Genomic DNA, 25,801 nt, shown 5'->3' with positions numbered 1-25,801 from the left:
CCTGCAAGCTCCTTCTTATCTTTGAAGACTCACCTCAGCCTCTTTTCTTTCTGAAGACATTGCTGACCTATTTAGGCAGAGTTTCATGTAGACATTTATTCTGTAGAATCTACAGTATAGTTTTTTTTAAAATTGATTCATAACAAATTGTCTCAAGACTTAGTGGCTTAGAACAATAATAAACATTTATTATCTCTTATAGTTTCTATGGGTTGGGAATATGGAAACCGCTTGCCTGGGAAGCTCTGAATAGGCTGTTCTCATGAAACTTAGTCAAATGACAGCTGGGCTGCAGTCATCTGATGGCTTGAACGGGGCTGGAAGATCCACCTTCAATGGCTTACTCATCTGGCTGGCAAGTTGGTCCTGGATGTTGGGGAAGGCCTCAGTTTCTACTCTTGCGGGCCTCTCCACAGAGTGGCTTTCAAGTCTTCATGATATGGCTGCTGGCCTACCCCAAAGCAAGCAATTCAAGAGACCAAAGCAGAAGTTGCAAATCTTTTACAAACTACCCATAAAAATCACCCACTGTAACCTCTGCTATAGGCTGTTGTTCACATGGACTGGCCCTGGTTCATTGTAGAAGAAGACTACATAAAGACATAAATGTATTAAAAAAATAATGATCTTTAGGAACCTTCTTGGAGACTGGCTATGGCATACAGAGTAACAAATACAGTTCATGATACCTTACTAGCCAGTGACTACCAAATAAGATCATATTTACCTTTATTGTTCAAATTATGATGGCTTAAGCACTCATGGTCTATTTTTTGGAAGAAGGAACCTCCTTCTCTTCTATATTTCTTTTCTTTTTAAAATTTATTTATTTTGGCTGCACCAGGTCTTTGTTGTGGCATGTGGGAACTTTAGTTGCAACATGCGCTCTCTTAATTGTTGCATGTGGGATCAAGTTCCCTGAGAAGGGATCAAACCCAGGCCCCCTGCACTGGGAATGTGGACCACTGGGGAAGTCCCTCTTTATATTTCTGGTGTAGCTCTTCTTTTCCCAGGAACAGTCCTTCCTGTACTTCTGCCCCAACTTTCTGGACCTGCTGCAGCTGAACAGTGGGCACTGCTGTCTTAGACAATTGACTGTGCTCATGGCTTCTACCATTGACCTTGAGAAGTGCTTGATATTCTTCCAGGAAAGTAGAACAAGATCAAGAACACAACTGAGGCCAGGTTGTAACAGTTAGCAAGTCTTTTCAGAAGGCTTGTGAATATCAGAAAAGAAGTGAAATAGACCGAGTGACTTATACTGCTATTAGTAGCAGCTACTCTGAGAGGTCCACAGTCTAAACTTATCCTCAGAATGGTACAAACCTAGGTCCTCTGGAAACTACCATCAGCAGATGCCCTATGTCCTACAAAACACAAAGTGCCACACAGTGTCATTAGTCTAATTTCTCAGGTCTGGGATTTTCGGTCTGTAAATACCACTACAGGTAGAACGCCACGATCCACGCCATGGCATGCTGGGCCAGGCACTCGATGTTTCCTGTTCATAGCCTGCTCTCCACCACTGGGGGAAGAGAATAAGCCCATGCACTCTTCCAGCATTCCCTTTCCTCCCACTTCTATGACCCTCCCAAACAAAGAATAATCCAAAGAATAGTCCTCTGTATTCTACAAGGGTATGTGTAATGTTTACGCATAGGGTAGTCTAAATCCACAGTTAGGGGAAAACATTTCCTTATAGAAATCATAATTCATCAAAGCATAAAACTACTGAGAGAGAAAGTAGCATTGACATATATATACTATCCTGTGTAAAACAGACAGCTGGTGAGAAGTTACAATATAACACAGGGAGCCAGAGCCTGGAGCTCTGCGATGACCTAGTGGGGTGGGATGGGAGGAGGGGAGGGAGGCTTAAGAGAGAGGTGGTGTATATATAATTATGGCTGATTCACGTTGTTGTATGGCAGAAGCCAACACAACATTGTAAAGCAATTTTCCTCCAATTAAAAAAACAGAAACAAAAACTACTAAGAGACATCTTGTTAACAGCCTGAAACATCTACATTTGCTTTACTTTTAATTATTTCAGGCTTTCTACAAGAGCTAGACTTGGGTGGATTGCTTTATATTTACATATAGAGATTCCATCAGGATGTTTCCCAGCACTTAGGGAGAGTTAGTACCCAGGGGAAATCGGATCCTATGCTTTTAGAAGGTAGTTTTCCCAGCTGCTTTACTCATCAAGGTTAAAAAATAAAATCCTGGCTTCTGCCAGCCTGGTTATATCACCTGCCGTAATTACTTCTTGGAAAGCATGTCTCCTCTTCATTAGAGAGCCCAGAGGTCAGGGAGCAAAAATAGGAGCTGAAGGGAATAAATAATGCCTGGAAATAGAAAATAATGTCCGGCAGATTGTCATGCAGAAACAGTGGGCTGTCATGAAATGACAAGAGATTTTGATGTAAGTCTACTTTATGGCGGATGCTTTCCTTATGGTGGGGTAACTCAGTGAACTTCTCCGAGCCTTGCAAATGATGTAAAATGATGGTAATAATCTCTACCTAACAGAGTCGAGTATTAAATGAAGAAAATACATGATCAAGTCCTGGCAGGCAGGTCATGCTCCAGCTCCAGCACTGGATGGTAGGAATAGAATGGCGAACAAATAAAAATGAGTCACTGTCTTCACTGAGATTCCAGTCCGGAAGGGAAGACTGGCATTAAACAAAGAACTATCTAATTATGATTTGTAACAACTTGACCTATTTTAGGCTGGCATGGAATGTGGTCTTGAGGTAGTGATGCCAAAGGTGGGGAGTCAGGGTTAGGGAGAATGTCTCAGGCTTCATTCAGAGCATTCTAGGCTGCTGGAAGGTGCTCAGTAAATGGGAGCTGCTATAATAATTACTATTATTATCATTATTAATTTTGTAAATATTTGTTGAGTATCTACCATGTGTACTATGCTGCTGTGCATACTGAGGATATGCTAAACGTGTGAATTTAAGCAAATATCTTCTTTGAGCCTCATTAGGTTCTGTAAATCGGGGACATTAAGAGTACCTACCTCTTTAGTCTTTCTCTGAGGATCCAAATGAAAGAGTGTATATAAAGTGTTTAACAAATTGCCTGGCAAAAAGAGATGATAATGTATGTTAGTAATATTATTATTCCTCAGTAGTCAGGGCCAGCTATAGAATTTGCAGGGCTCAGTGTAAAATGAAAGTACAGGGCTCTTTGTTTAAAAAGTAATAAGAATTTCAGGACAGCAACAGCAAAACATTAAACCAAGTGAGGGGCCCTGTATGACTGCATAGTAAACACAGTCATTAAGACAGCCCTGTCACTAGTTATGTCATATATACGTATTTAGATGCTTAACTATCTGAGAAGCTTGAATTTTTTGTGGGGGATGGGGGCAGACACAACTTCTACAACTGTCAGTTGAATTTCGTTTATAAGAATAAAATATAGGCATGTTCATTCAACATATCAATATATCAATAGATAATTGGTGATATTTTCCTCAAACTTTTATTATGAAAAATGTTAAAGTGCAAAATTATAAGAATTTCATAATGAACACATGTATATATACATCAACTAGATTGTACAATTAGCATTTTATTATATTTGCTTTATTATGTATTCATCAATCTATTCCTCAAAACTTCTGTTAATCTATATTTTTTTTGGTGGATTTCAAAGTAAATTCCAGATATCAATATCACTGACTAAAATCCATTTTTTTTCCTTTTGATGTAAAATTGACATTTAGAGGAGCATGCTAAATGTGCTGAATTTTGACAAATACATATACCTCTGTGACCCATACCTTTAGAACATTACCCACCACCCTAAAACCTTCCTTCGTACCTTTTCCAAGTTAATCTCCATCTCCAACTTCCATAAGAGACAACTGCTGTTCTGATTTTTTTTTCTGGAGCTTATAATTTTCAAAAGTACTTCATAAGTACTTAGCTTCAGTGCTGTCTCAAATGGGTGCACAGAAAATTCTGCAGACTCAAACAGGAAAGACAATTCTAGAATACTGTGTTGCAATCAACAAATATTTGTTGAGTCAAAGAGTAAAACTATTGAAATCACTTGAATGCTTTTTCTTTTTCTTTATTTATTTTTCTTTTTGGCCACACTGGCGGCTTATTGGATCTTAGTAGTTCCCCAACCAGGGATCAAACCCAAGCCCTTGGCAGTGAAAGCACAGTCCTAATAACTGGACTGCCAGGAAATTCCCACCTTTTTCTTTTTAATAGTTTAATTTTCTGGTAAGAATTATAATAATGTATACTTCAGAAAAGTGTAAATAATATGGAAAAATAAAGAGAGGATATTAAAAACCACCCATCGTGGAGGAATAAGCATTTAAAAATATTCTATGAAATTTCTCCCAGATATCTGTGCATATATACATATAGTGATCTGGGGATGAAATTTAATAAAAATGGTTTCATACACATGTATGATCCATTTCTATCACTGAACTGTACTGGGTTACAACATGAGCACATTTTACAGGCTGATTTATGATTCCAAAATGCCATCCAAAGAGGAGGCACGGATTTACATCCACTGATTGGCTATGTTTTAAATTCTTAAGGATGGAAAATAAATGTTTGTTTTATATTTTTCCTTGAGGGTAGAAGAGAGAAACAGGTGAAGGGCTAATAAGTGCCCCTGAAAGCACATTAGTCCAGTTGAACTCAGTTTAATAAATAATTACTAAGCAAAGATAAGAGGGCTTCCCAGGTTGGTGCTAGTTGTAAAAAATCTGCCTGCAAATGCAGGAGATGTAAGAGACACAGGTTCAATCCCTCAGTCAGGAAGATCCCCTGGAGGAGGGCATGGCAACCCAGTCCAGTATTCTTGCCTGGAGAATTCCATGACAGAGGAGCCAGGTGGGCTAGAGTCCATAGTGTCACAGCCAGACACAACTGAAGTGACTTAACATGCACGCACGCCAAGTTAAGACTAGCTGCTGGGAACAGAAAAGATAAGGCATGAACCCAATATGTAGAATTCTCGTACCCTAACAGGACAATTTCTTTGACTACAGGAATTTATCCTTACTTGAGCCTACATAATGAGGGAGGATCATAAGGATCTACTCCCAAAGGAGCACTGAGTCCTACATTAATTGGTACAAAACTCAAAAGATATAAGTGAAAAGCAAGTCTCCCTCCTGTCCTTCTTCCCTATATCTCTCACCCAGTGTTTGATTCTTTAGGGTTTACCACTGTTAATGATTTCCTGTGTCTCTTCCCAGAAAATGCTTTGCATATATATAAAGGCATATGCTGAGCAGGCAAAAATATTAATTGTCCACTCATCGCTTACTCATTCAAGCAATTTTAAAATACAATTGTATGATACCTACACATAATTTTGCATGTTGCTCTTAAAATTATACCTTGGAGATTGCTCCATATTTATTCATACAGAGATGCTTTATTTATTTTTAGCTTGGAAATCATTACATAGCCACTCTTAGAGAGTGTCTTCTTTTTCTTTTTTTTTTAACTATCTACACAATATACCACTGTGTGAATGTAATTTAACTGGTACATTATTGATGGACCCCAAGTTTAGTCCCGATATTTTGCTAATATGATCCTGCAGTGATTGTGTGAATCATCTGACTTTGAATCAAGTTAGTAAGTACTTGGTAGAGACATTTGTTGGGTTATAGATGAATATTTAAAAGTACAAAGCATTAAATATACATGTCGTGTCTGAAGTATATTCCCCTAAAACCACTGTTAAAACAAAACAAAAGCCTAAGAGCCAACAGGAAATCTCCACCCACTTAGTCAGACTCCTCAGGAGCAGTAAATAGACAGGCCTATCCAGTGTCTTCCAGGTTCACAGAGGAGCTTTGTCACACTACTAGTAGCTCATTGTTGAGTCCATGCTTTGGCACTAAGAACTTCCCCTAGAGAGTTTGGATCTAGCAATATAACATACAAATATTCACTTGTCACACAAATAATTCATCAAAAGGCCTTGGGACACACAAACGCAGAAACAGATTTCCTCTTGCCCTTCCCATTGATTTTTTTTTTAACTTCATTTTGAAATAATTATACTTAGAGAAGAGTTTCAAGAATAGCTCAAAGAACTCCCACACACTTTTTATTCAAATTCACCACTTTTTAACATCTGGCCACTTTTTAACATTTGGAGAACTTTTCCTTACACATACACATACATATATACATACATGTGTATTTATGTATGTATTTACATGAGATTTTAAAAAAATGGATTAGTTAAGAGTAGGTTGAATATATATGCTCTTTTATCCCTTGATATATTCCCTAAAAATGGGGATAATCTGTTGATTTTGAGGAGAAAGACTGACCTGGCTACCTTTTGTTCTTTTTTGAGAATCATTGACGTTAAGAGCTAGAAGTAACCTGAAAGTGTCCAGTTTACCTCCTTTACACAGAGGGAAACCCAGATTTAGCAAGTTAGTCAGTCAAAGTCACACTGCTAATATCTGCAAGGAGATCCTCTCTTCTGGCTCCTTCCTCTCTACAAGCCACTTGGTATCACCTGCTCCAAACCATTCAATAGGTTTTATAAATGAGGAAACTATGGCCCAGAAAGGGTATATGATTTGTCTAAGATCACACAAGAAGTTACTTTCAATGATTTGTCTAAGATAACACAAGAAGTTACTTTCCTGGATTCCATAGGTAGGTATACCTTCCTGTATGGGGCTCAAGAAGAACACTAATTTTCCTATATTTACACTCAGTGCATAAGCTGATGAATGGACATCTCATGCTTTTGCCTGCCCAGCAATCCTTCCCCCTCCTTCTATCAACAGCTTTGGGAAACTATCCTTCTCCCATTGGATACAGAGTTAGTTGGACTGTACTTAAAAGTACTGCACTTTTCTGGCTATGAAATGGGCATGTAACCCAGCCTCAGTCAGTCAGCTTCTCTAGGGCATTTGAATTTTTTTTTTTTTAATAAAGAACAGACTCTTTCCACTTGTTTATTTATTTTTGGTTGTGCTGGGTCTTCGTTCCTGCTCATGGGCTTTCTCTAGTTGCAGTGACCGGGGGCTACTCTTCGTTGCCATGCACAAGCTTCTCATTGTGGTGGCTTCTCTCGTTGCAGAGCACCAGCTCTAGGGTGCTTGGGTGTCAGTAGTTGCGGCACACAGGCCCTAGATCACGTGGGCTGCCATAGTTGTGGTTTGCAGGCTTTAGTTGCCCTCAGCATATGGAATCTTCCCAGGGCAGGTATTGAACCCTTGTCCCCTGCATTGGCAAATGGATTCTTTTTTTTTTTTTGGCAAATGAATTCTTATCCACTGCATGGACTGTGCCCACCAGGCTCTTCTGTCCATCGGAGCCTCCAGGCAAGAACACTGGAGTGGGTTGCCATTTCCTTCTCCAGGGATTCTTCCTGATCCAGGAATTGAACCCTGGTCTCCTGCATTGCAGGCAGATTCTTTACCATCTGAGATACCAGGAAAGCCCTGTATCCACTGCACCTCAAGGGAAATCTGGGCATTTGAATATTGAGGAGAGAGCCTCAAGGACTGAAAAAGACTGAGTTGATAAGGAGGCTTAGTTCAGTCGCTCAGTTGTGTCTGACTCTTTGAGACCCCATGGACTGCAGCACGCCAGGCCTCCCTGTCCATCACCAGCTCCTGGAGTTTACTCAGACTTATGTCCATTGAGTTGGTGATGCCATCCAACATCTCATCCTCTGTTGTCCCCTTTTCCTCCCACCTTCAATCTTTCCCAGCATCAGGGTCTTTTCAAATCAGTCTATTCCTCACATCAGATGGCCAAGGATTGGAGTTTCAACTTCAGCATCAGTCCTTCCAATGAATATTCAGCTCTGATTTCCTTTAGGATGGACTGGTTGGATCTCTTTGCTGTCCAAGGGACTCTCAAGAGTCTTCTCCAACACCACACTTTAAAAGCATCAATTTTTAAGTGCTTAGCTTTCTTTGTAGTCCAACTCTCACATCCATACATGACTACTGGAAAACCATAGCTTTGACTAGACGGAACTTTGTTGGCAAAGTAATGTCTTTGCTTTTTAATATGCTGTCTAGGTTGGTCATAACTTTTCTTCCAAGGAGCAAGCGTCTTTTAATTTCATGGCTGCAGTCACCATCAGGAGTGATTTTGGAGCCCCCCAAAATTAATTCTGCCACTGTTTCCATTGTTTCCCCATCTATTTGCCATGAAGCTATGGGCCCAGATGCCATGATCTTAGTTTTCTGAATGTTGAGCTTTAAGCCAACTTTTTCACTCTCCTCTTTCACTTTCATCAAGAAGCTCTTTAGTTCTTCTTCAATTGCTGCCATAAGGGTGGTATCATCTGCATATATGAGGTTATTGATATTTCTCCAGGCAATCTTGATTCCAGCTTGTGCTTCATCCCGTCCAGTATTTCTCATGATGTACTCTGCATATAAGTTAAATAAGCATGGGGACAACAGACAGCCTTGACGTACTCCTTTTCCGATTTGGAACCAGCCTGTTGTTCCATGTCCGGTTCTAACTGTTGTTTCTTGACCTGCACACAGATTTCTCAGGAGGCAAGTCAGGTGGTCTGGTATTCCCATCTCTTGAAGAATTTTCCACAGTTTGTTGTGATCCACACAGTCGAAGGCTTTGGCGTAGTCAATAAAGCTGAAGTATATGTTTTTCTGGAATTCTCTTGCTTTTTCAGTGATCCAACGGATGTTGGCAATTTGATCTCTGGTTTCTCTGCCTTTTCTAAATCTAGCTTGAACATCTGGAAGTTCATGGTTCACATACTGTTGAAGCCTGGCTTGGAGAATTTTGAGCATAACTTTGCTAGCGTGTGAGATGAGTGCAATTGTGCGGTAGTTTGAAGATAAGGAGGCTACTTACTGGTTTTTGTTGATCATCAGCTCTGCTTCCCATCCTTCCTGAGACTTGCTTCTTCAATGTTTATTTCTTCTCTTAGCTACCCATGTCTTTCCAGTACTTTCCATAGGCTTATGTTGGCCAGGGGTAGTTTCAGTTGTTTGCAAACAAAGGACTCTAACCACTAACAGCTGATTTGAAAAAAGTTTTGCTTTCTGCAACACTTGCTGAAACAGAACTGCGACATAGGTTGCATAGGAAAAAGTTGGGCCTGGGTATACCCTTCCTCAAAGCTTAGCATGAAAGGGCTTTTCAGGCTCAACACTCTGCCATTCAGTCTAACTGATGACATTCCACTTTCCCATTCCCTGAAGTATGTGAACGTGTTCCTTCACAGAGCAACCTTTCTGTTAGTTGTCATTCTTAGAAATATCTCCAGCAAGGAGGCACCACTTAGTGGTTATTTTAACTCATTGCCCCCAAAGTGTCCATCTGGGTAGAGTGGTGAAATACAATCTGATTTGAGCACAGTAGTCCAGGGTGGGCTCCCTGCCTGATCGATTCTAGAATTTGCCACCAGTAGGAAGTGAAGACACCACTCATTGTCTTTCCTGATCACCTGAAAGGACTTTTGGAAGGAAGGAACTCATATACAAGGACACATTGGTATCTCCAGAATAACATTCAGACAGTGTAGTCTGAGTCTTCATCCAGGAAGAAAAAAAAAATCTCCAAGAAAGCATGATCATCTTCAAAGAAATTCACAAGTTTTGTTGAAAACAGCTTTTTCTTCCTTAAAATTTTTTTAATTTTTATATTCTTAGAATAATATATATATTATATATAGTTAACATTATATATAGTTTATTATTGTTAATATTATTACACAGAGAAATTTAGCTTCTCATTAGCCACTCAAGAACCAGGCTTTTGCATGACTAAAGATCTAGTCATTTAACAAATACTTTCAGGTCAACTCTGTGCTAGACACATAGCAAAAGCAAACAGCTTCCTTACTCTTAGAGAGTTTACAGTCCAGAGGGACAACAGACCTTAATCAAGATGTTATACTTGTACCCCATTACAAAGTGTTATAGGTGCTATGAAATGGTAAGTACAAAGATCCGGGAGAGATGGAAAGTAAACAGTTTTCCTCAAAACAGATTCTGTCATTCCAAATGAATTTCTTAAAAAGGCTAGAGGACAATCCCTCCCCCTGCTCTCTGAATCTATAAGTGGTCTGTGAGTGTACCAGCCCAGCCCTGGTCAAAACAACCGTAAAAGATCTAGTCCCCCTTTCGGAGCCAAACTCGGGGGTTCTGCCTTTATGTTCTCATTGTGTTAATCACTATTGTTTTCAAAACCAAATAGAAGAAGAAATCATTCAGCCAAAATGTCCATTTTAAAGGCAAATACAAATGGGAAGATATTTTCATTTTCTATTGCTGCTACAACAAACTGGAGTGGCCTAACACAATTTCTTAAAATTCTATAGACTGGAAGTCCAACTGGGTCTCACTAGGATAAAAGCAAGGCATTGGCCTTTCTGAAGTCTCTAGGAGAGTATCGGTTTCTTTGCCTTTTTCCAGCTTCTAGAGGCTTCCTTCATTTCTTGGTTCGTGGCCTCCCTTCCTCCATGTTCAAAGTCAGCAACAGGTTGAGTCCTCATGTTACATCTCTCTGATTTATTTGCTGCCTCCCTCTTCCACTTTTAAGGACTCATGTGATTAAAAGTAGATCCACCCAGGTAAACCATGATAATCTTCTCAGCTCAAACTCTGCACCCTTAATTGTACCTGCAAAGTCTCCTTTGCCTTATATAACCTAATGTACTCTTACTTGGAGGTTCTTTGGATTAGAATATAGACATCTTTGAGGGGCCATTGTTCTGCCTACCACAGGAGGCATGCAAAAATGTTGGTAAGAGTTAAAAAAGGATGAGATGCTTCATTCTTTGTGGACAAAGAAGTACAAGGTGATGGCATTTTTCTACATATGGTGGTTATCTTTGGGCAGTGGAATTATAGGTAATTTTTTTTTATACTTCTCTGCTTTCCAAGCTTTCTACATTATAAATAAAATACTTTGAAAAAAAAAACACTATATTTTAGTTATTTAGAAGAATGTCTATTGTAGGGAAGTGGACATTGAGACATTTCAGAATAGTGTCATGATTGCAACTCACTGTGAAAAGTTTGGTTTGTGTGTGTGTGTCTCACACATACACACACACACAGATACACGGAAAAGGCAAAATGGCCAAATGATAAGTCAAAGAGGAGTATATACGTGCATTCATTGTAATTGTAGTTTTCCTGTACATTCGAAATGTTATATAGTAAAAAACAAAACTCAAATGGACAGAGAATGTATGTTGATTTCATATTCTAATTATTATTTTCAAGAATAACAAGAGTCTAAGAGTGAGAAGATAAGTTACAAAATCAAGGCATGGTTTCTCTGGCACCATCTTTGCTGCTGATACCAAGTTATATAATTCGATTCCAGGAGTTAGAGACATGGACCTGACTGGTTTCACTTGAAAAGTTCTCATTTCTATAGGAATGCTTGTTCACTGTTAACAGCCTACTAATTCGTCCTAGCATTTCATATGTTCTCCTTGTTAGCATGCTGGACTTGTATAGAGCAGATTGGGTTCTCAAAACAATATGCCCAGTGTGGGACCAGCTCTGTAATTTGACGGGCACAGTACAAAGTAAAAATGAGTGACCTTTTGTTTAAAAATGTATTAAGAATTTCAAGACAGCAGAGTCCTTCTCAACGCATAAGTTCACATACTTATGAAATCAGCCCTACACAAAGCCTAGCAGACTCCACCAATGGTCTCCTCCCATCAAGCCTTATATGCTGGGCAAGCTTGGTGGGAATAGGCGTGGAGGAAGAGCAGGAACTGTAGACTCATTTTACTACATAGTTTCTTTACTCCTTTTCAACCTAATGTCTTAGGAATGTTTGCAATCAAAGATTCCATCTATGAAGTCTGTGAATTATTACCATTCAGTGAGATGCTTTTGACCATTATCAATGACACTGTTGTATAGTTATAGAAACAATGCATTTATCTGAAATAAAAGCTCTAATGTAGCTTATTAAAAGGAAATAAAAATAATTATATTACTATTAAAAAGCAATGATTTAAAATGTTAGTCTTCTCAAAATAAAGAATATATTTTAAATATTTTTTTAAAAATCACTAGATGAAGAAAATCACCATGTATAAACAGTCTCTGATATTTTAATTGGTAACTAAGTTATTTAAAAACAAACCCAACCCAGAGGAATCGGGTGGAGAGGGAGGTGGGAGGGGGGATCGGAATGGGGAATACATGTAAATCCATGGCTGATTCATGTCAATGTATGACAAAAACCACTACAATATTGTAAAGTAATTAGCCTCTAACTAATAAAAATAAATGAAAAAAATTAAGAAAAAATAAAAACAAACCCAAATATACCAGTAAAAACTGAGAAAGAAAATGCCTCATGTGGCTTTTTGACCCATCCCTTTTATTCTTAAGCATTTGCTGCATTCCAGCTAACATTCTTAAATTGATTATAAAAAGCAAGAGAACACTCCCAGTAATCAAAAGGGGACTTACACAAGAGTGACCGAAAAAGTACGGTTTCTTATCTTCTTCTTTCTCCCCCAATCCAAGCTTTTTGCTATTGATATAAAATATTTATCAGATTTAGCAACTGAACAACAGCAACAACGATATTTATCACATTTAGGATTAAGGCTCCTAATGTTGATTTTCCTATTTCTGATAATATGGTGTTTTTAAAAGGGCATGCCTCAAATGGGCTTAGAAAAACATCTGGAAGGATATAGCTAATAAACTGTTAACAGTAGCTAGGCCTAGGCTGGGGATTTGTGATGAGGATAGAGAGAATTTTTACTTTCCTTACTTTTGCATATATGAATATATGCAATGAATATGTGTTCACTTTATCAATAAAAAAATCAATAAAGAAAATTTTTCAAAAAGAACAACAAATACAGCCTATACTTTAGGTCTAGCATGGCGATTTAGAATCAGTCGCTTAATCTCTTTAGTCTCAGTTTCCCTACCTATAAAATGGGGTTAGTACCACGCAGAGATGTTATGAGGAAAATGTATGGTAAATACACTTTCAATAAATGTTCCTTCTCTGAGCCTCAGGTTCCTTGTCTGCAGAATGAGGGAACTTGATTAGTTGTCCATGATCTTTCTGAGAGTTAATCTTCAGATCCCCTCTTTATATATTCACAGAAAAAGACTGCTAGGTGAAAAATAAATCTCTTTACTTGTCTGCAGGTAATTGTTTTTCCTTTTATTTCCTGAAGAACCAGGAAGCCAAAACACCAACGAGCAGTACCTCTGGAATGTTTGGGTAACTCCACCCTGGGCACCTGGGAAATGACAGAATATTTCCACTCATTAGAATCTCCCTGATCAGAAGGGGGTGGGGTGGTGAGGGGTGAGCTTTTCTTATTGTGAAGAAGATTAAACTTCAGTTTCAAGAAGCCAGTGTGTGCCATTAAAAATAGTATATCCTCTCAATTTTAATCTTTGACTACTCCAGTTCTCCTCTTTAGTTAGCTTACTTATAACGTGTTTGCAACTCAGATACTCTCCTTAAGCAGTTTTGCAAGTTATTCACTATATCATGTGTCACTGGTTAAAACTCAGTTCAATGATTATCGAATGCATATTAAATGAGTTTACAGAGTAAACTCTGTAAGTTGAGTTGTCTCTTACACATCTGAAATGCTAATAATTGCCTATGTTTCATGGTACTAGGGAAATAGTTTTGCAGTTCTTCCTTTCTTTTTCCTAGATTGAAAAGTAGCATGGATCATAGCAGTGGTAGTAATGATCAGTTTATTAAAAAAGTAAAAACAAAAGAGGAAGAGAAAGCTACCTCATTGGGAAATACGATCATTCCACATTTCTCAAAACATAACATGCTTTTTATTTAATTAAAATATTGTATGGATACAGAATCATAGAGAGCAACACCCACATGGCTGAGAATTCAAAATATCTCATGTTTGAGATGTCTTAATTTAAGCCTTTTTTGTGCCTACCAAATACCAGGGGGTGAAGAACGCCTTCAATGCCATTTTAGCATTTCCAGCACCCTCCATGGCTTCATAAGATTCTCTACCCTTCCAGGTTATAGCAGTCCCAGTGTTTCTTTGGGAAAAAATGTGAAAAAGCGTATTCTCTTTGTTTAACATTCATTTAAAGAGACTGTAGTAGAATTGAACATAAAGAAATATGTTTTGTTTCCACATTTCTGAATACATTTCTCTATACGCAAATTAGAGATAATACAACTTGCCTCTTACTGTATGTGGAAGGCTGGAAGAATTCTTAATATTAGTAATAATAATAGAAACTGACCTTCTTTGAGCATCTACTATTTTCTAGGCATCATTATCTTATTTCATCCTAACATTATCTTTTTTAATCCTAAGACTCTGTGGGGTACTATCTACATTTTTTTAAATGAGGAAATTGAAACTTAGAGAAGCTAAATAATTTATAATTTCCAGTGCTTTTAAATGGTGAGCAATGTCTGATTTTGAAACCTTGATTTTCATGATTCTACTTTGGTCTTCCAGGAGAAAGGTGGGAATATTCTGAAGACCACTGCATTCATTGCCTGCAAGTCCTTCAGCAACTGAAACTACTTTTCTATGTCCTTCTTTCTTGACCACCTCTCCTTATGCTTACATGAACTCTTAGTTGTGGCATGTGGAATCTAGTTCCCTGACCAGGGATTGAACCCAGGTCCCCCTGCGTTGGGACCACAGAATTTTTAACCACTGGCCCACTAGGGAAATCCTGATTCCTACTAATTTTTCACATTAGTTTAATTAGTCTACATGCTCCCATTATCCTTGATAAATTCATTGCAGCAAGAATCTTATTGTAATGTGTCATCACCTAAATTGTGAACAACTGAAGGGAATCTTTTTTTTTTTTTCTTTCCATTGCTGTATTTCCAGGGCCTATGGCAGTAGCTGTTGCCCACCTTCAAATTAAATATTTATTGAGTGAATGAATGAAAAGACTTATAAGTTAAGTGACTTATAAGTTCATGCACAGAACTCATTAGGGTTATGTGGAGAGTCCTATATTACTTTATTCCACAAAAGCCTAAAAGTTACTACAAATGAAAAAAATTTCATCCTCTTATATTAAAACTTCTCAACACATCCTTATTTTTCTCCAAAATACAGTACCAGGAACACAGTAGTAATTCAGTAGATATTTGGTGAAATAGTGAAGAATGTTAGAAAAGCATACAAGGTCCTTATAATCTTCTATAATCTAACACATATTCTAATACTTTATCCTGTAATAATTAGTAACAGTATGTACATTTCAATCATGTATCAAATATTTATTTAGTCACTAACATGTGCCAGGCATATTGGCCTATTGTTTTAAAGAGCCTTATTCTTTTTCCCCCTGGAAACTTATGAAGCCATTCATCAAATACTACATTTATTGTGGTTTTCCTACCATCCTTTCAGTGCAGTTACCGCCCATGGAAGACCATCTCTGACTCCGTTAGCACTTAGTGCTTGCTTAGCCCTGATTACCTCAAAGTGAAGTTACCTCTGTTTGTCACCCTTCTCTCCCCATCCCTATCTCATAGTACTCAGGTGTAATCTCAGAAGAAAAATTTGAGGTTTTATGCACCTATGTGTTTCCAGGGTTCAGGACCGAGCTTGGGACCAGGCCTCAATTCTGTATATACGAATTGAAATGAACTGTCGTTACTCTTTTATGAGCAAATGGATTACTACCTTGAATTCTCACAACAGGTGAGTTAAGTATTATCTCCATGTAATTGATGACAAAACGAGGCTTGAAGTGGTTTAGAAATGTGCCCAAGGTCACACAGTGGTGAAGCCTGTTGTCAAAGGAATCTGAAGAATGAAGTCATCACTGATTCTAAATGAGTATGGTTCATTTCTTCTATCTTTTTCTTGAAATTTTCGTTTAGATTTCGCAAAATCTTTCCCTTTTGAGACTAATGACTCCTTATCTACCTTACTATTTTGAGTGCAGGAAATACCCCATTCTTCATATTCGAAATTGTTCGACCTCTTTCTGGAAGCAACATGATGTTAACTTTTCTGATCGAACACTCATTCCGGGGTAGAATCGGAGTTAGGAGCCCTGGGGGACAAGATAGGCCCAGTTTACAGTAAGGTCATTTGAAATGGAATGCAGGGACTAAGAAAGTTTTCCTCAGGGCAGGATACCTAGCAAGGGGAGAATGGACCTTAGATGCACAAAGCCTAAGGCTTGTGGGAATTTAATTGCTCACACCTAGGGCAGCTGTTGGGGGGACTGTGTTGCCCACAGCTAAGATGGATGCTAATAACATCTCCTTCGGATGAGTTTGTCCTCCTTGCTCATTGGTATTTTCAACGAGGACTATAGTGAATAAAATTTAGGAAAAGCAGGCGCCTTCTTACCAAGATGGTAAAGTAGGAAGTTGGCAAGTTACGTTTAGAAAACCTTCAACAAGTCAAAAAAATTTTTATTGCCCTTAACCAAAATGGTAGTAAAGGTTGCCCCACGGTTTTGAAGCGTCTAACCCTTAACTAAGATGGCGTTTGGAGGCTTGTTAAAAATTGGCTTGCCCTCTTTTCTGCCCTTGACCAATATGGCTTCCGCGGCTTCGGTCACGTGACACCCCGACTACGGCGCGGGAGAGGGGGTAGGAGGGCCCTTGAAGGGTGCGCGTTCCCGTGGCGGTGCACCGGGTAGGTTTCAGTCAGAGTCACTATGGCGGCTGGCGCTGGCAAGGTAAGCTGAGGCGGCGGCGGCAAGGGAAGGTGGACCCGTCGTGGCGTCCGGGCTCCCAATCCCCCGAGCCTGTCCGCAGAGAGGTCGGCCGAGGTCGTGGCCAGTCGCGGGGTTTGGTTGGGGTGGGTTGAGAGGGGCGAGGGCTGAGGCGGGCGGGCACCGGCGCCTGACGGCCGTTTGTTTTGATGTTTTCCCCCCTCAGGTCGGAAAGTTTCCTGCCTCGTCGGTCACGGCCTGAGCGTGTCCCACCGGCCGCGAGTGGTGGAGGCTGCGGCGGACCCAACCCGGGGCCTCCAGGCCTCTCCCCCAGTCTCCGGGCCAGCCTCCCTCCCCCACCTCCTCGTCCGCCTGGAGCTTCGGCTGCTGCCCCTGAGATGCGACCCTCGCGGGGGCGACCCTGAGAAGAGGCGACCGGTGTGCTGAGCACCAGCCGGGAGCCCAGGCGTCCAGGGACCAACTTCCTGCGGCCCAAGACCCCGGAGCCTCCCTCCGGGTCGCGCCTTGCTCGGTTCGCACCCGCCTGCGGAGCCGGATCCCCGCCCTGGTCGCGGGGACGCCCGCCAGGTGCCCGGGAGTCCCGCCTCGGCCGCTGCCCGCGCCCCCGCCGACCCCAGCTCCTCGTGCCAAGGACCCCAGCCACCGCCGCCTGAGCCCGGGCGGTCCGGGCACCCGGTGCCACCTCCCGGGCGGCCTCCGCGCAGCAGGGGCAATGCAGACTGTCCCGCTGGCCGTCTAGAGCCCTCCGCCGCCTCCTCCATCGCCTTGTCCCACCGCTCCCGAGGCCCTCGAGGACGGGCGGTGGCCGCCCAGGGGTGCTCAGCTACACCTTTCTTCCGCCCGCAAGGACCTTTCTGGCCGCACCGACCCTTCCTTCATGCTGCAGTGCTGCAACATTTCCGCCACCGAGGGGGAAAAGCGGCCACGATCCCAAACAAAACGCAAGAATTGGCGTGTGACTCATCTGCTTGGATACCTCCAGCCCCCAAACTGTCTTCCAGGAGTTTTCTGGGCCGAAGCTGTCCGATGTTTGAGCCTTTACTTCCCAGGGAAGAAGATGGACTGAAAGCCGCCAGTTGGGGACTTTTGGGTGATCAAGGCGCTGCTGGGTTTTCAAGGAGGTGATGGGGCTTGCGCTGGCTTGTCTTCCCACCCAAGTGAAGAGTTGTTGATGTTCACTGGTTATGCTTAGACAATGTACAGTTTGCTTTAATTTAAAATTTTGGGGGGGGATAAGGGGGTCTAGGCCTGTGAAGGGCAACTCGGATCCGGTGGAACTCCTCTTTGTCCCTGGTAGGAGAGACACCCCCAAGTCTGTCCTCGATGCCGTCAGCCTTGGCCATCTTCACTTGCCGCCCGAACTCACACCCGTTTCAGGAGCGTCATGTCTACCTGGACGAGCCCATTAAAATTGGCCGCTCCGTGGCCCGCTGTCGACCAGCGCAGAATAATGCTACCTTTGATTGCAAAGTGCTGTCCAGGAACCATGCTCTCGTCTGGTTTGATCACAAGACGGGCAAGGTAATGTCACTGAGTTGTCTTAACAATCGTTGCTTTTCGTTTCCCTTTGCCCTTTCTGCGTAAATGTATGCAGGATCCCAGGGTTTGCACCCAGAGGAGACTTTTCAGCAAGACGGGGAAACCCAACTTTTTGTGTGTCTGGTTCTAGTGGTTGAATGGAAAACAGAGAAGGAATTGTAATTAAATGCCTCGAGAGGGCGATGGCATCTTGATAACGTGGTCATTCCCAGTGAAATCCTAAACCCTAATTCGTTTTAGAAAACTAGATAGTGAAACTTGGCTTCTAGCTTTCATTCTTTTCCGAAAGGTGAATTTGCAGTTCAGTGCTTGATGGAGAAAACAGCACTTCCCAGAGCAATGCAGGGAATCTGTGGCCAGTACTACCCTGGGGCTCAAGTGTCTCAGTGATGAGATGTAGTTAACACCATAGCTTTTAACTGAGGACCTTTCTAGCAAAGGACAGTGTTTGTGTAAATTTACATTTTTAAAAGATTTGATACATATTTACCTATGAAGGAGTAATTTGCAGTTATCAAAGCTAACTTAATTAAGCATGAACAACTGTAACTTTATAATTTCAGAGTTTTGTTTGCAAGTGGGTGAGCATATAACAATTGCTCTTGAAAATCACTGTTGATGTTCCCTTCAGCACTTATTAAAAACAACTAATGCCTACTTACAAAGGTGATAGTTAGAAATCATTGTTAAAATTATTTTCCGAAATTATACGCAACTCTGTCGATTATTGCATTACCTAGATGTTATAGGATGAATTTAGTTCTCATTATGTGTGAGTATTTTAGCATTTTTATGTTGGCACCCTAATTAACTGTACATGTAGGTGCTTATGTCTTAAGAATACAAGAAAAAAAAATTGAGTAAAAAGACCCTTTCAATTTTAAAACTATCTTTGTATGTGGAGAATACACTACAGAGCTCATCTTTGTGCTTAAATCTTAAGTTTTAGTTAAGCTACTGAATCAGTTCCAACCTAGAATAAGTTATGTAAGACTAATAATATCTCCGGTTTTACCTCCTGACTTTTTGGACCCTCTTTCTGAGTTTAATGATTAAGTCTTTTTTAAAAGAAGAATTTAAATCTTTTAGAAGAGTTGTGTTTTGAAATGAAGGAAACCTGAGCCTGAAAAGGAAGAGAGAAAGCAATACTCCTGAATCAAGGAATTATTATATAAATCGTTGTTCACAGAAAGGAGGAAAAGATTGCCCAAGTGCTCTGTGCTTGCATAATGTCTATATCCTACTCTGTATGTAGGATGAGAACTAAAAAGTATGTTATTTTTCTGTGTAACACCAGGTGCTCCTTACCTGTGGAACAGATCCTTTTTTCTCCCTGGGAACTAAAGTTTGGGTGCCTGAAAGACCTCCTAGATTACCCGTAGTTATTTGAAGAAGTCATCTTTCCAGCAGACAAATTCAGACAGCAGTTACCAGCTAGTTGCCTTAACCAGCTTTTACATTTTTGTCTTATGTCCCTGGGTAACAATTAAGGTGCAACTTAATCAGATAATAAGTTTGCCTAAAGTACATTGCACATGCACCTTCTTTATTCTGATTCAGTACTTAAAGGAGGCTCAGATTTTTTCTTTTACTTAGTTGAAAAACAGTGATTACATGAGCAGTGCTTTTCACGGTTGTACTAAAACCTGCATAATCAGTTGTTTTGAGATGACCAAGAATAGATCAATAGTTAAGTGTTTTTTGTACAAAGTGATAGGTTAAACTTTTGAATGGAATTTATTAGAAAACCTTATTTTAAAGGATCACAGCTTATTTCTACCATTTGAATTTTCTTTCTATTTCTTGCTTTTATTAGCTAAAACATACTCAGGATCTGAGGCCTTTACTTTAGGGTTAGATATAACTATTGATTATGGTACCACCTAATCTAGTTAAAACAAATAACCTGTCAGATCTTGCCATGTGATCAAATTGTTCTAGGAATTGACTACTTAAAATTTAGGTTTGAACAGACAGTAGGTTTTTATTGAGCAGCTGTTGTATGCCATATATTGTGAGGTACATAGTTACAAAGAAAACCCACAGTTTGACCAAGTATCACGTACTGTTTTCTCTGTGTGAAATTTCTTGTATAAGGATTTGTAATAATTGTATCATAAGAAAAGTCCCCAGGGCCTAATATATATTCCCAACAAATTTCTTTGTGTAATACTAGAATCCCCTCCTTCTGTAAGAATTGCCTCAGGTAAGTTTGTTTGTTTTTCCTCAACCTGCTTTAAACTTCAGGTTTCTCTTCTGGGGATAATAATAGTAGCTATGGTTGTTTTCACGATTCACATAATCATGTAAATCACTTAGCACCCTGTTGCTTGCCTTTAATAAGGGCTCAGTCCTTAGAGAAGAGGGTGTTTGGAGTGGAGAGAAGAGGGAACCATCTAGGCAGGTCTTTGCAATTTGCTGTGGTGCTGTGGAATCCTAGGAAGGTAGTGCGGTATTTTTTTCTTTCATGTGATGGCATGTGTGGAAGTAATTTTTTAAATTGAAACACACGAAGTTGACAATTTTGTCCAAATTGGCAACTTACCTGGGATGTGGAGAATTGGGATAATATGCCCTTTAGTTGACTTTCAGTGTATGAGTGTTGCATTCTGCATTTGCCATTAAGGGAAGACCTTTAAAAGCTGAAAGAAATAATAATCACTTAAAACTTTCTGATTAGTCAAGCAATACATGTTTATTGTAGGAAATCTGCAAAGTGTAGGCAGATGGAGAGCTCGGTGACACTTTTTAATGCTAAGTTCATGCAATGTTTTAATGGTATTTAAAACCTGGTGACAGGTTTGGCACAAAGTGGAATTTAATGAGCTTCCCCAAATCATCTACTCGGTGATGTAGCAGGTGGATGTTGCCCAGCTTGGATTCCGGCCCTGTGTATCATCTTTCACTCCTTTTTGGAGGTCAGACTCTTCAAATTAGATGGCAGATAATAGCATGTTATAATTTTTCTGTTGACAAGCAAATCTGTCCGTGTGGTGGTTACATAGAAGAGCTAGTAGATCAGGACAGCCTCCTGATTTGGATGGCCCTGTTTGATTTGAACCTTTGTGAACCAGTGATAGTCTGGAGGTTGACACAGTGTCTGTTTCATCTCACTGTAGTTTACCAAGTAGTAAGCACTAGTAGTAGCTATCTACTTCCAGTTTCACTTTTTAAGTTTAAATTTGGCACATTCTTGAGCACCTCTTCTATCATGATATGTTTGAGTGGAAGGCATAGTGGTGGGTGAGGGAAGGGCGAGAAAAATCATAAGAATTGGTGAGAAATTGTTACCCCTTTTTAGGAGTTTATATTTCAGATCGAGAGGGTGACTAAACACCTTGAGAACAGTTGATTTGAAATAAGATAGTATTATTTAAGTTTAAATGGCAAGAGAATGATGGTATTTGAGACGTTAAAATAGGAGTGAATAGGTACAGGTGAAGAGAAGATGCTTTTCTGGATTGTGTTTGTGTATGAGAGGATGAAGGTGGAATAAAACAGACAAGGAAACGGATTTTGTTGGACTGAAGGGTCCTTTTGGAGAGTTGCTGTGATAGCTGTGAGAGAACGTTCGTTGTGCTAAGTTTTCATGTTTGTCCTTGTTTTTGTGATCAGTTGTCAGACCCTGGAGAAGAGGGTCTCTGCCTTGTGTGTCTGTCTTCTTTTATTTCTTATGAAGTAGATGTTGAGTGACTGAAGCTGAGTAGAGAGTGGAGACAAGTTGTGCAGTGCCTTTATTTATTTTTCAAGGACGTGGACCCATGGGCTATGGAAAGACAGGGAGAGTTCTGTGCAGAGCACTGACATACCAAACCATAATGTACGAGTGATAAAACAATATGTAGAGTGACCTGGAACAAGGAAAATGGGTAACCATTAGCTTACGTTATTTTGTACTAAGCTATTCTGTACTCTGTTACCATGTTGTTCTAAATACTTTACATGTTAGCTTATTTAATACTTAAGTATCTATTTAAGATAGGTGGGAGTTCCTTGGTTGGGCCAGTGGCTAAGACTTTTTGGCCTCTGTCTCACAGGATCTTAGTTCTCTGATCAGGGATGGAACCTGTCCCCGCTGCAGTGGAAGCTCAGAGTCCTAACCACCCGGCCACAAGGGAAGTCCTGAATCCAAGCACTTAACCACTCTGCTATTCCAGGGCTTTGTGAAAGCTTAGATACGATGCCATTTTGTAGGGGTACAGGCCAGGTTCACAGTAGGAATGAAAATGACTAAATGCCAGAAAGTGAAAAAAAGACAAGTGTGTTGTCTGTTCGGACTTCAGCAGAGAAGTGCCATATGGACTGGAGGTTGTAGGGAAGGTTTCATGGATGAGATGCAATTTGAGCTAAGACCTTAGGACTTTCTGAATAGGGCAGGATGTAGACAGCCAGAATCAGTCAGAAAGGAGTTTTGGGTGGGAAGAAATCTAATGCCTCAAGTAAAGGCATAGAAGCAGGAATGATGTGGTATGTTTCAAGGACACTGCAAGAAAGTCATTGCAAGGGAGAAATATCCAGAATTTGACAACCAGGATTGTTTTCTTTTGTCTTCTTCCTGTATGACTGTGGAGATCATGGCCTCAGTTTTGGGGAGAGTGGCAGATCCTATATTCATTGATTTTGTTTATTTGTGTGTTGTTTCAACGATGCCTGATTTTTTTGTTGCGGTCGTTGACAGACGTTATAAAGGTCAGAAAGAGCTGAATTTTGTGAGAGAGACATGTATTTGACATGTTTAATACGGATTAATGTAAACATGTTTGGAAGGCTTGGTTGTATATCCACAGGACATAATCATTTCCTTCTGTCTTTTCACAGTAGTGGAAAGTTAATGAAATATTTTATCCATTTTATCCATCGTTGTTTAAAATATGGACTGTGTATACACTTTAAACATTTTTGTTCTTCTTATTTGACTTTACTCCATGGGTTGAATTTACTCTTTACCTTCTCAGGCTCCTGTTTGGTTTTCTCAAATGGTGTTTATGTTAAAGCTTAGTATCTATTCTTTTTTATAAATAGGGAGGAGGGTGTCTGTCATTCAGAGTTTTAAGTGAAAAGATTGTGAGATTGGTTCTTGATATATGTCAGCTGCTTGGATTGAGAAAAATGGTGGCATTTGTTAGCTGCAGAAGTGTTCTAAAGACTCTTTCCTGCCCATGCTTCTCTCACCGCCACTTCCAGTAGATGAACAGTTTGTATACCCCTATTCAAAATCTAGGCTGCTATACCATTAATTTTTTCCCCCATTGATTTTTAGCGTGATATGCAAAGCCTTCAAAATACATCTCTCATTTCCGTTTTTTTTTTCCAGCTCTTGTTTTCTGTTACTCTTTTTTTCCCCCTTTGTCCCAGACTCTGTGCAGTAGCTATGTGACAGTCCTCACTGATCCTTGAAAAAGTGCCTGCCTTTCTTTTTTTTTTTTTTTTTTTTTGCTATTTTGTCTTCCAGAATGACTTTTCCTCTTTGTCCCTTGAGGCCCGGTTCCAGTGTGGAACCTTTCCCTACTCCCACTAACTGAAGAATTAATTGCTTCTTCCTCTGTGTTCCCGTAGAACTTTGTATATAATTTCATTATGAGACACAAACAAGAAAATAACTGTGATGCAAATGTACTGTCGCTCAGCCAGATGTGCACTCTTGAGAACAAGGGACTAGACAGTACATAAATGTTTGAATGAGTGAAACGAACAATGAAGCAGTCTCTGTTTCTGTAAGTTCTGGGGAGGTTCAAAGAGCAGGTGATTTGAGTTAGTTCTCATTTTGAGATCACAGACTCAATTTCCAATAGGTAGTGTTTGTATAAATTATTACTTATTGAGAATTTGCAATGTGCAAATGTGCAAGGCACTTTGCCAGGTGTTTTGGTATCTTAGATAATCTTGTGGTTGGTGATATAATCTTGAGCCATTACATTTATATCCATTCTCATGCAAAATAATACTTTTAAGGATTTAATAATATTCAGCATGCTATCCTATTTCACTTGATCTGTATAACACGTAGGAGGTAGGCAGAGCAACTGAAGACTGGCTCCATTTTATGAAAAAAGAGTTTGCTCTTTAGAGGTTATTTGCCCAAGGTCATCTCTTAGTAGCTATGGAGAGGTGGAACCAGAATTTAGATTGTTTCCCTCTGAAATAAAAGCTAACTGCTAGACATTTATTCTAAACTATCTTATTATGGAACAAACAATTATAATGAAAATCTGTCTTTTGCTCTCTTTAAGGGTAATCTAATCTGTTATTTTCTGGGAGTATGACTGAAAAACTTGTTGTATGACAAACTTCCAAAGACTGCGAGAATCTGAGTTAATTATTTTTCTGAGTCAGCTAGCATTTTTTAAACATACCCCTGCTACTCCTAGCAATAAATGTATTTTTTCCTAAGTTTGCATTCAGGCAACTGATTTGGATTTGAGTGTTTATACAAATAAATGAAATGGCCTTGGAAAAACTTGTTTGCCATGTAAATTTTTAATCCTTTATAAAGAGAACAACTGACAGGTGTAGAAGAAAAAGGAAGGTTTGTGTAGGCCTTTAAAAGCATGGAAGACTTTGGTGATTCTACTGAATCCTTTGTAAAATGTATAATCTGGGTTAGATTTTAATTTAAAAACATAGGAAAGTTTGTTTTCTTGTTTATTTGCTTTAAGGTTTTATCTGTACTTTCAGGCTTGTGGTTTTATCTACATTTATAACTTCTGACTTATTCTGCCTGAGCCAAGTAGAAATGAATTTCCAATATGGACTTTCAAGCTATTATTTATTTTCTTATTTTTTACTTGCACAAGTAACAGGAATACAGTCTTATAAAAATTGAAGCAATAGGGAAGTATGTGGAGTATATGTATATCATCTTTCACATAGGTATCTCTTACCTTCTTCCCTTTTAGAAGTAACCATTGTTATTAGTTTGGTATGTAATTTTTCAGAACTTCTACTGTGCATTTGTCTACTTGGTATATAGATAAATAGTTTTTTATTGTTGTTTTTTTTCATAAGCAATTGGATCATAATTCTAAATGTACCTGTTAGCTGATGATATCAAGTGAATTGTGATCAATTTATCTAAAATGTGTTAATATGCCCTAAGTTATGACCAGCATCCAGACTGCTATAAAATTAATATCACTTCATTGAGTGCTTACCAGGTAGTATACTGAGTTTAATGTACATTATCTCATTTAATCCTCACAACAGACTTTTGCAGTAGGTACTATTATTATCCTCACGGTGAGAAAACTAAGTTTCAGGGAGGCGAAGGAATGTTTTGTTCAGGGTAACTCAGGTAGTGGTGAAGCCAGGGTTCGAACCCCGGTCCTCTGATTGCAGAATGCATGCTCTTGATCACTCTGTTGGTTGCTCCCTCAGCACTTCTTCACGATTAGTCATCGTTAATCTCATCACCAACCAGTTAGTGAGCAATAGACTGAAAGAAAAAAATTGAAATAAAAACCTTATTGTCTGTTAACTCATAGATATTTTTTGTAGTAAATCTGTGTAGAGTTTTAATTGAAGGTCAGTTCCTCAAACAGTATGTATTCATCACTTAAATTTTTACAATTTGAAAAAGAAAAC

At 39.6% G+C, this 25,801-nt stretch overlaps 1 protein-coding gene and 1 long non-coding RNA gene across 36 annotated transcripts in view; one reads left to right on the top strand and one right to left on the bottom strand.

Moving 5' to 3' along the window:
* Positions 1 to 240: 240 nt before the first annotated feature.
* On the bottom strand, positions 241 to 3,977 carry LOC122683302. Its single transcript, XR_006337678.1, has 3 exons — positions 3,841 to 3,977; positions 3,032 to 3,093; positions 241 to 451 (listed from the first exon to the last, which is right to left on the bottom strand). It is a non-coding gene; the product is annotated as an uncharacterized LOC122683302 (long non-coding RNA).
* Positions 3,978 to 16,583: 12,606 nt separating this feature from the next.
* LOC122682510 (sarcolemma associated protein) overlaps positions 16,584 to 25,801 on the top strand; it is a 149,721-nt gene continuing 140,503 nt past the window's right edge. For all 35 annotated transcript variants that reach the window (XM_043885296.1, XM_043885297.1, XM_043885285.1 and 32 more), the window contains exons 1-2: positions 16,584 to 16,684; positions 16,887 to 18,202. In XM_043885296.1, the coding sequence (XP_043741231.1) occupies positions 18,005 to 18,202 (198 nt within the window). In that variant the 5' untranslated portion in view covers positions 16,584 to 16,684; positions 16,887 to 18,004. The remainder of the gene's footprint in view (positions 16,685 to 16,886; positions 18,203 to 25,801) is intronic.

This window comes from Cervus elaphus, chromosome 24 (assembly GCF_910594005.1).
Source record: "Cervus elaphus chromosome 24, mCerEla1.1, whole genome shotgun sequence".
Classification (NCBI taxonomy): domain Eukaryota; kingdom Metazoa; phylum Chordata; class Mammalia; order Artiodactyla; family Cervidae; genus Cervus; species Cervus elaphus.
The sequence above is the reverse complement of the archived record's forward strand: the minus strand, read 5'-3'. Positions and strand labels throughout refer to the sequence as shown.